We start from the raw sequence: 10,000 nt of genomic DNA, 5'->3' as shown, positions 1-10,000 counted from the left end.
TGGTGGTAATATGATGCTCATATGAAACTAGACACTCGGTACTCTTGAGTGTTTCATCAGTATTTCAATAGAATATTAGGGGTAATACCTTATATTCGTAGAAGTGTTCCAAAAAAAAAAAATTAACAGTAAAAAAATTTTCCCCACACAAATGTTTGCATCTTCAAAGTACAGTAAAGGTATATGATAGTAAAGATAAAGAGTAAAGATATCAAACCCAAAGTGTTTGTTCATAATTTTAATTATCTTCAACAGTAAAATTCTGTTTAAGGTTCTCAAAAGAGGGAAAAACACTCATCTAAAACATATCAAAGGCCGACGGTCTTGACTCATTTTAGATCAGACTCACAGACCGAAATGTCCCATATGTATCCATATAATGTTCCATTTCCATTTTGTCAGTGTGACGGAAGTCCAGTGTACTTGTAAGCAGGGTTAATATGACATAAATGTAACGTGTGTTCACTGTGATAGTAATCGAATGATGATGCTACCGTATGTAGTTAATCTCAGTGATCTGATGGAACCTTTAGGACCGTGACTAGTTTACAGAACTGAAGAATTGGTCGAAGTTAGTAGAAAAAAGACTAAAGACTAAACTAAAATTACATTTGATGTGGTTGGAAGGAATCATGCCTTTTTTTTTGAAAGTTTAGAAAGTGTGAAGGAGATCCGAAGTCCATGATCCTTACACCAATACAACATTTAAATGACTGTATATTACAATCACACCCCCAGTGTCACCCTTATGAGGATGAGGTCCCCCTTGAGCCCGGTTTCTCTCAAGGTTTCTTCCTTTACCAATTTAAGGGAGTTTTTCCTTGCCACTGCTGCCTGAGTCACCTCAGACTTGCTCATAGGGGAATAAATACATACACACTGTGAACTATATACATCTAATAATAACCTAGAATTTTTATTCTGTTAATTCTTATTTCTTTTATTATTCGTTATTTCCTTTAATCATTAATTATGTTTACCTTCTGCTCTATGTTTATGTTCTGTAAAGCTGCTTTGAGACAATGTCTATTGTAAAATGCGCTATACAAATAAACTTGAATTGAATTGAAACACATAAAACCTCAAGCTCCCTGGAACTGTGGTGGAAGAAGATCTCAGAAGTCCTTCACAATTTAACTTCTCCATGTTTGTCCTTATTTTGGGCAGGTTCCAGAGCACTTCTCTCGCGCTCCCTCTTGCTCTCCTCCTGAATCGTCTTTTCCTTCTGGACTATAGTGCAGCACTTTGGCATATTTTATATTTAGTCAAGTTTATTTATAAAGCCTGAAATCACAACCATGTCTTAATGGGCTTTACAGGCTCTTAACAGCCAACATCCCAGTGTTAGACCCTGGGTGTGCAGTTGGTGATGAATGCAAGGATAAACAACGGAGAGGAAATTGCAGATCTAGAAATTAGGCCTAATTTCTTTCCTTCTGAAAGAATTTTTCCTTCTGAAAAATGCCTTGTGAAGAACCTACCTGTGATGGAAACAAGAAAAAAATATATTACGTAAAAAGGTTTTCCTATCATGTACAATGATTGTGTTGTTCACTAGATTCTTCTCTAGGGGGAATACGTAGGCTTCCTAGTTTTGCATCTGCCCAGCATTCTTTCTGTTCGATTTTCAGTAGAGGGTGCCAGGATGCCCGAGGAAGATTCCAGCAGCAACACAACGAGCCAGTCTGTGCCAGCTGGACACGAGCAGTCAACGGATGTCTCTCCCTCCCACAATCGGCGTACCCCGCCCTACGGGCTTCACCCCAAAGCTGAGGACATCCGACGGGAGCAAATCCGGAAGAGCCAGAGCTTCAAAATCGAGAAATCTCCGACAGCAGCCTCTTCCAACCATGAGAACATTGCCTTCGAGTCCATGCTGGAGCGAGAATATGTAAGTACAATGCCAGGAACTCTTGGATAACCAAAATTAATCTGGAAGCTTGTGGGCACAGATGGTAGCTTCCTTCAAACTTTGTGTTCGGTTGTTGGCTTGGTAAAAGATCCTCTACGCTTCAGATCAGTATACAATCAGCTATTTATGCAGCTTGCGGGTTTGGGGTCCTTCAGGGTAGCACACCGCACATGGTGGATATAGAGGTGGAGCTCTTGGCGTCATGCAGAATTGAATTCTAGCCTTAATCGAACACACCTGGGCCTGAATATCGGAGACCACTCAGTATTTTAACGAGCTAAAGTAGGTGTGTCGGTGTAGGCTTGGCACCAGACCTGTATTCCCTGTGGTACACCAGGGAAAGGGATTACATAATGCTGGCTTAGAACAAGAATGACATTTTACAATGGGCAGACTCTGAGAACAGTCAGTATACGAACGCATATGAATTATTTCCCCATGAACACACTCGATGCCCTACACCTTGCTGGTCTCTGTCGGTACTGGAATTTTTATTTTTTTTTTTCATCAAACTTTTTTTGTTATTCAGAACATTTGCCTCGAGAAAAGCTGTTTATAAAGACATCTGATTTCAGTTCTCGTACAGTCTGGCTAGTTGCTGCGGCTCACTCTGGCGTCTGCGTTCAGTTGTAACGTTAACGTTAGGCCCGAGAATAAATGCAAGTGCACGAGCTTGGCATTAAGCTTATTATAGGGTGAGGGTAAGAATCAGAATTGTAGCCCTTAGCAGGGGTATAAACGCAGTTAGCCAGGATTTAGTGCAAGGTAATCCTTTAACAAGCTTAGTCAAATATAGGAAACACAACATGAAGAAAAGGGGTTCCAGAATTGATGCAAAAATCAAAATGTTTATTTGTAAAAATATAGATTATTATTTATAATTCTAGATAACAACCAGACATCAGAATCGAACTGGACCAAGGAAATATGAGATGACCGTGCTACCCACTGCAAAACCATGCCACTCTTGCACAGCTTACACACACTTGGCTTAAATTTAGCATGAATTCCTAGCTTCTTTAGCTAATAGTAAAGCTAGAGAAGACTTGAACATGGAAAAGTCAGCGACAGCCTTTGAGTTTTTCCTCAGATATATATACACAGTTTAGCTACAGTAACAGTTTAACAGTTTAGGCTAAATTCTGCAAAGCCATGCTATCCTCAATCAGCTTGCATAAACGGACACTTGCCTTAAGTTTAGCACAAACTTCTTTTAGAACTTCATGAACGTATCTAATAGTGATGCAAGCTTAAATAAAAAATATCATGATAAAGCCAGCAGCAGGAACGTTTTTTTCCCCCACACAGATGTGTGCTAAACACAGTTTAGCTAACAGTTTAGCTAACAAGCTACTTACTGAAAGACTAATCCACCCTTATATAAACAGACACCATGTTAAATGAGCATGAATTAGCTATATTAAAGCTATAATAGAAGCAAAGTGATCGTGAAGTTGAAGAAATTAACATGGTAACAACAGCAGCCTTCAAATTGTACCTCACAGATATACTGTATGTGCTGAAAGAATACCAGTTTGTTACCTGTTGCTAAATTTATGCTCTTAGCATAAATTTAGGCTCTTAGCATAAATTTAGCATGAACTTGCAGTTAATTAATCCTCACAGATGTATGCTGTAAACTCTCTCTCACTCACTCATTTTCAACCGCTTATCCGAACTTCTCGGGTCACGGGGAGCCTGTGCCTATCTCAGGCGTCATCGGGCATCGAGGCAGGATACACCCTGGACGGAGTGCCAACCCATCGCAGGGCACACACACACACTCTCATTCACTCAGGACAAGTTTCCAGAGATGCCAATCAACCTACCATGCATGTCTTTGGACCGGGGGAGGAAACCGGAGTACCCGGAGGAAACCCCCGAGGCACGGGGAGAACATGCAAACTCCACACACACAAGGCGGAGGTGGGAATCGAACCCCCAACCCTGGAGGTGTGAAGCGAACGTGCTAACCACTAAGCCACCGTGCACCCTGCTGTAAACTCAATTTAGCTAATTGAGAGACTAAAATTTAGCTCATCAAATAGCTTTGTTAATCGTTTACTTAGCTGTTATCTGTGTCGATCCTAGAAACAAATATATCAGCCAGCAGTTGTTCTAATTTTATATTATTACAGGATAAAAGCCCTAGATTTAGTTACATTGAACAAATCTTGATATTTACACTCAGTACAATCTTTTATTTTTTTGCACTCCCAGGAACACCCATATAGCACGTTGCCAAAGTTGCTAGCCTTATGAATAGTTAGTATTGAGCATATACAGTGCTACTTTACACTACATGCTTTATTTTGAATTGCTACCATGGATAATTCACTGGCTTAAACAAGTTATATCATCATGCTTCAAATCTATAACGCTTTTTATTAGAAAACTGACTAAAAGCACGGATTGTTGGCGAATTTATTCTGTTAACCGTTAACATATTCAGCTGAAGGATGGTCACAGAGCCAAGTCTGTGAGCTCCGAGTGAGCCTTGCCTCATCGACTCTGACCTGAAAGAACAACTCTGAGATCTTCAGGTGATTATTAGTTTTGATGAAGTGATGTTAATATATATATATATATATATATTGTAGATGAACTGTTCAGCAGTGCCCGGTATTTCGGGGGGGGGCACGGTGGCTTAGTGGTTAGCACGTTCGCCTCACACCTCCAGGGTCGGGGTTCGATTCCCGCCTCCGCCTTGTGTGTGTGGAGTGTGCGTGCCTCGGGGGTTTCCTCCGGGTACTCCGGTTTCCTCCCCGGTCCAAAGACATGCATGGTAGGTTGATTGGCATCTCTGGAAAATTGTCCATTTTGTGTGTGTGTGTGTGTGTGTGTGTGTGTGTGTGTGTGTGTGCCCTGTGATGGGTTGGCACTCCGTCCAGGGTGTATCCTGCCTTGATGCCCGATGACAGCTGAGATAGGCACAGGCCACCCATGACCCGAGAAGTTCGGATAAGCGGTAGAAAATGAATGAATGAACTGTTCGACTGAGTCAAAGGACAGAGCTGTAGAGCTGCAGGAAGTGATTTGAACCCTTTTTAATACATTCAGTTAGGAATTAATGTAGTGAGTGAAGACCTGAAGATATGTTGCTTAAATGCTATCCGAGGAATCGTTTGAGCTAATCTGTTAGATTTTTCACCTATTTACATATCTTATCATTATCATATCATAGCTTATTATTAACTGTGTTAATGTGTGTAATTTTGTGTGATGGTGGGAATAGAAGGCAACAGCTCTATATTTACATGGGCTTCTTGCACACATTCCCACTGACCCTGATCCCAAGCAGGGACTCAAATCCACCACATAGATTGCAAAAAAAAAAATGTCGAAAAAGACTTTCGCTTTTTTTCTCTTTTTGCATTCTCTGAAGAATTCATCCTGCATTGAGTTCATCCAAATCAGAAAAAGAGAAATCGTCCCGCTCAACTTTCGATTGCAATAGAAAGCTCAGCCATCTCTAGCACCACAAGTAATATTCCAGATTTATCAAAGTATGTCTTTCATAATTTTTGTTGCTTTTGGAGCCTTGCACAATTTTTCAAACATTCCAGAGCTATCCTGTGCTTCTTGATCTACGTCAAATCCAGGTCTTTGTGTGTCTGTGTGTCCGTGTGTTTGTCCGTGTGTGTGAGAGAGCATAAGAGAGTGGTGTGTGTGTGTGTGTGTAAGCGTGAGTGAGACAGAGGTGTGTGTGTGTGAGTGAGAGAGACCGAGGTGTGTGTGTGTGTGTCTGTGCGCGTGTGTGAGACAGGAGTGTGTGTGTGAGACAGGAGTGTGTGTGTGTGAGACAGGAGTGTGTGTGTGTGAGACAAGAGTGTGTGTGTGTGTGTGAGACAAGAGTGTGTGTGTGTGTGTGAGACAGGAGTGTGAGACAGGAGTGTGTGTGTGTGTGTGTGTGTGTGTGTGTGTGTGTGAGACAGGAGTGTGTGTGTGTGTGAGACAGGAGTGTGTGTGTGTGTGAGACAGGAGTGTGTGTGTGTGTGAGACAGGAGTGTATTTATTCATACAAGCTTTTAACGCATAGACCCGGTTTCAACTGCTATTTTATGGTTCATTGTGTTCTTATTGATTCTATTTATTTTGTTTTTATTGTTGTTTTACTAGAAAGCACCTTGTGCTTCTTTTGGCAGTTGTAAGGTGCTCTATAAATAAAATTTGATTGATTGATTGAGTGTGTGTGTGTGAGACAGGAGTGTGAGACAGGAGTGTGTGTGAGACAGGAGTGTGTGTGTGTGAGACAGGAGTGTGTGTGTGTGAGACAGGAGTGTGTGTGTGTGAGACAGGAGTGTGTGTGTGTGAGACAGGAGTGTGAGACAGGAGTGTGTGTGAGACAGGAGTGTGTGTGTGTGCGTGTGTGTGAGACAGGAGTGTGTGTGTGTGTGTGTGAGAGGAGTGTGTGTGTGTGTGTGTGTGTGTGTGTGAGAGGAGTGTGTGTGTGTGTGTGTGTGTGTGTGAGAGGAGTGTGTGTGTGTGTGTGTGTGTGTGTGTGAGAGAGGAGTGTGTGTGTGTGTGTGAGAGAGGAGTGTGTGTGTGTGTGTGAGAGAGGAGTGTGTGTGTGTGTGTGAGAGAGGAGTGTGTGTGTGTGTGTGTGTGTGTGTGTGTGTGTGTGTGTGTGTGTGTGTGTGTGTGTGTGTGTGTGAGACAGGAGTGTGTGTGTGTGTGTGTGTGTGTGTGTGTGTGTGTGTGTGTGTGTGTGTGTGTGTGTGTGTGTGTGTGTGAGACAGGAGTGTGTGTGTGTGTGTGTGTGTGTGAGACAGGAGTGTGTGTGTGTGTGTGAGACAGGAGTGTGTGTGTGTGTGTGTGTGTGAGAGAGACAGGAGTGTGTGTGTGTGTGTGTGTGTGTGTGTGTGTGTGTGAGACAGGAGTGTGTGTGTGTGTGTGTGTGTGAGAGAGAGACAGGAGTGTGTGTGTGTGTGTGTGAGACAGGAGTGTGTGTGTGTGTGTGAGACAGGAGTGTGTGTGTGTGTGTGTGTGTGTGTGAGAGAGACAGGAGTGTGTGTGTGTGTGTGTGTGTGTGTGTGTGTGTGAGACAGGAGTGTGTGTGTGTGTGTGTGTGTGTGTGAGACAGGAGTGTGTGTGTGTGTGTGTGTGTGCACGTGTGTGAGACAGGAGTGTGTGTGTGTGTGTGTGTGTGTGTGTGTGTGTGTGTGTGTGTGTGTGTGTGTGTGTGTGTGTGAGACAGGAGTGTGTGTGTGTGTGAGACAGGAGTGTGTGTGTGAGACAGGAGTGTGTGTGTGTGTGAGACAGGAGTGTGTGTGTGAGACAGGAGTGTGTGTGTGTGTGTGTGAGACAGGAGTGTGTGTGTGTGTGAGAGGAGTGTGTGTGTGTGTGTGTGAGACAGGAGTGTGTGTGTGTGAGACAGGAGTGTGTGTGTGTGAGACAAGAGTGTGTGTGTGTGTGTGAGACAAGAGTGTGTGTGTGTGTGTGTGTGACAGATGAGTGTGTGTGTGTGCATGTGTGTGTGACAGGAGTGCATGTGTGTGTGTGACACAGGAGTGCGTGTGTGTGTGACAGGAGTGCGTGTGTGTGACAGAGGAGTGTGTGTGTGTGTGTGAGACAGACGAGTGTGTGTGTGAGACAGACGAGTGTGTGTGTGAGACAGATGAGTGTGTGTGTGTGAGACAGATGAGTGTGTGTGTGTGAGACAGATGAGTGTGTGTGTGAGACAGATGAGTGTGTGTGTGTGACAGATGAGTGTGTGTGTGTGACAGATGAGTGTGAGTGTGTGACAGATGAGTGTGAGTGTGTGACAGATGTGTGTGTGTGTGTGTGTGTGTGTGTGTGTGTGTGTGTGTGTGTGTGTGTGTGTGTGACAGAGGAGTGTGAGTGTGTGTGACAGAGGAGTGTGAGTGTGTGTGACAGAGGAGTGTGAGTGTGTGAGACAGAGGAGTGTGAGTGTGTGAGACAGAGGAGTGTGTGTGTGTGTGAGCACTGTGTGTGTGTGTGTGAGCACAGTGTGTGTGTGTGTGTGTGAGCACAGTGTGTGAGAGCGCAGTGTGTGTGTGTGTGTGTGTGTGTGTGAGCGAGAGAGCGCAGTGTGTGTGTGAGCGAGAGAGCGCAGTGTGTGTGTGTGTGTGTGTGTGTGTGTGAGCAACAGAGCAGTGTGTGTGTGAGCGAGAGAGCAGTGTGTGTGTGAGCGAGAGAGCACAGTGTGTGTGTGAGCGAGAGAGCGCAGTGTGTGTGTGTGTGTGTGTGTGTGAGCGAGAGAGCGCAGTGTGTGTGTGTGTATGTGAGCGAGAGAGCGCTGTGTGTGTGTGTGTGTGTGTGTGAGCGAGAGAGCGCAGTGTGTGTGTGTGTGTGAGCGAGAGAGCGCAGTGTGTGTGTGTGTGTGAGCGAGAGAGCACAGTGTGTGTGTGAGCGAGAGAGCACAGTGTGTGTGTGTGTGAGCGAGAGAGCGCAGTGTGTGTGTGTGAGCGAGAGAGCGCAGTGTGTGTGTGTGTGTGTGAGCGAGAGAGCGCAGTGTGTGTGTGTGTGAGCGAGAGAGCGCAGTGTGTGTGTGTGTGAGAGAGAGAGCGCAGTGTGAGTGTGAGCGAGAGAGCGCAGTGTGTGTGTGAGCGAGAGAGCGCAGTGTGTGTGTGAGCGAGAGAGCGCAGTGTGTGTGTGAGCGAGAGAGCGCAGTGTGTGTGTGAGCGAGAGAGCGCAGTGTGTGTGTGAGCGAGAGAGCGCAGTGTGTGTGTGAGCGAGAGAGCGCAGTGTGTGTGTGTGAGCGAGAGAGCGCAGTGTGTGTGTGTGAGCGAGAGAGCGCAGTGTGTGTGTGTGTGAGCGAGAGAGCGCAGTGTGTGTGTGTGTGAGCGAGAGAGCGCAGTGTGTGTGTGTGTGAGCGAGAGAGCGCAGTGTGTGTGTGTGTGAGCGAGAGAGCGCAGTGTGTGTGTGTGTGAGCGAGAGAGCGCAGTGTGTGTGTGTGAGCGAGAGAGCGCAGTGTGTGTGTGTGTGTGAGCGAGAGAGCGCAGTGTGTGTGTGTGTGTGAGCGAGAGAGCGCAGAGTGTGTGTTTGCGAGAGATCAGTGTGTGTGTGTGAGCGAGAGAGCGCAGTGTGTGTGTGTGTGTGTGTGTGTGTGTGTGAGTGAGAGAGCGCAGTGTATGTGTGTGAGCGAGAGAGCGCAGTGTGTGTGTGAGCGAGAGAGCGCAGTGTGTGTGTTTGTGTGTGTGTGTGAGCGAGAGAGTGCAGTGTGTGTGTGTGTGAGCGAGAGAGCGCAGTGTATGTGTGTGAGAGAGAGAGCGCAGTGTGTGTGTGTGGGTGTGTGAGAGTGACATCGCTGTGTGTGTGTGTGAGAGAGCGCAGTGTGTGTGTGTGTGTGTGTGTGTGAGTGAGAGAGCGCAGTGTATGTGTGTGAGCGAGAGAGCGCAGTGTGTGTGTGAGCGAGAGAGCGCAGTGTGTGTGTTTGTGTGTGTGTGTGAGCGAGAGAGCGCAGTGTGGGTGAGCGAGAGAGCGCAGTGTGTGTGAGCGTGACAACGCTGTGTGTGTGTGCGAGAGAGCGCAGTGTGTGTGTGTGTGTGTGTGAGATTGAGAGAGCGCAGTGTATGTGTGTGAGCGAGAGAGCGCAATATGTGTGTGTGTGAGCGAGAGAGCGCAATATGTGTGTGTGTGAGCGAGAGAGCGCAGTGTGTGTGAGCGAGAGAGCGCAGTGTGTGTGAGCGAGAGAGCGCGGTGTGTGTGAGCGAGAGAGCGCGGTGTGTGTGAGCGAGAGAGCGCGGTGTGTGTGAGCGAGAGAGCGGTGTGTGTGTGAGCGAGAGAGCGCAGTGTGTGTGTGTGTGAGCGAGAGAGCGAAGTGTGTGTGTGTGTGTGTGAGCGAGAGAGCGAAGTGTGTGTGTGTGTGAGCGAGAGAGCGAAGTGTGTGTGTGTGTGTGTGAGCGAGAGAGCGAAATGTGTGTGTGTGTGTGTGAGCGAGAGAGCGAAATGTGTGTGTGTGTGTGTGAGCGAGAGAGCGAAATGTGTGTGTGTGTGAGCGAGAGAGCTCAGTGTGTGTGTGAGCGAGAGAGCTCAGTGTGTGTGTGAGTGAGCGAGAGAGCTCAGTGTGTGTGTGTGTGAGCGAGAGAGCTCAGTGTGTGTGTGTGTGAGCGAGAGAGCTCAGTG

At 46.2% G+C, this 10,000-nt stretch overlaps 1 protein-coding gene across 2 annotated transcripts in view; it reads left to right on the top strand.

The window, feature by feature from the left end:
* The window catches only part of LOC113662305 (insulin-like growth factor-binding protein 3), a 28,492-nt gene that overhangs the window by 3,116 nt on the left and 15,376 nt on the right, over window positions 1-10,000 (top strand). Inside the window, exon 2 of one of the 2 annotated variants that reach the window (XM_027177044.2) lies at window positions 1,635-1,891. In XM_027177044.2, coding sequence (XP_027032845.1) covers window positions 1,635-1,891 — 257 coding nt within the window. Of the gene's footprint in view, window positions 1-1,631; window positions 1,892-10,000 lie in introns of both variants that reach the window. The other variant, XM_027177043.2, reaches the window with a different exon arrangement.

The sequence above is a fragment of the Tachysurus fulvidraco genome, chromosome 1 (genome assembly GCF_022655615.1).
Source record: "Tachysurus fulvidraco isolate hzauxx_2018 chromosome 1, HZAU_PFXX_2.0, whole genome shotgun sequence".
NCBI lineage: Eukaryota > Metazoa > Chordata > Actinopteri > Siluriformes > Bagridae > Tachysurus > Tachysurus fulvidraco.
The sequence above is the reverse complement of the archived record's forward strand: the minus strand, read 5'-3'. Positions and strand labels throughout refer to the sequence as shown.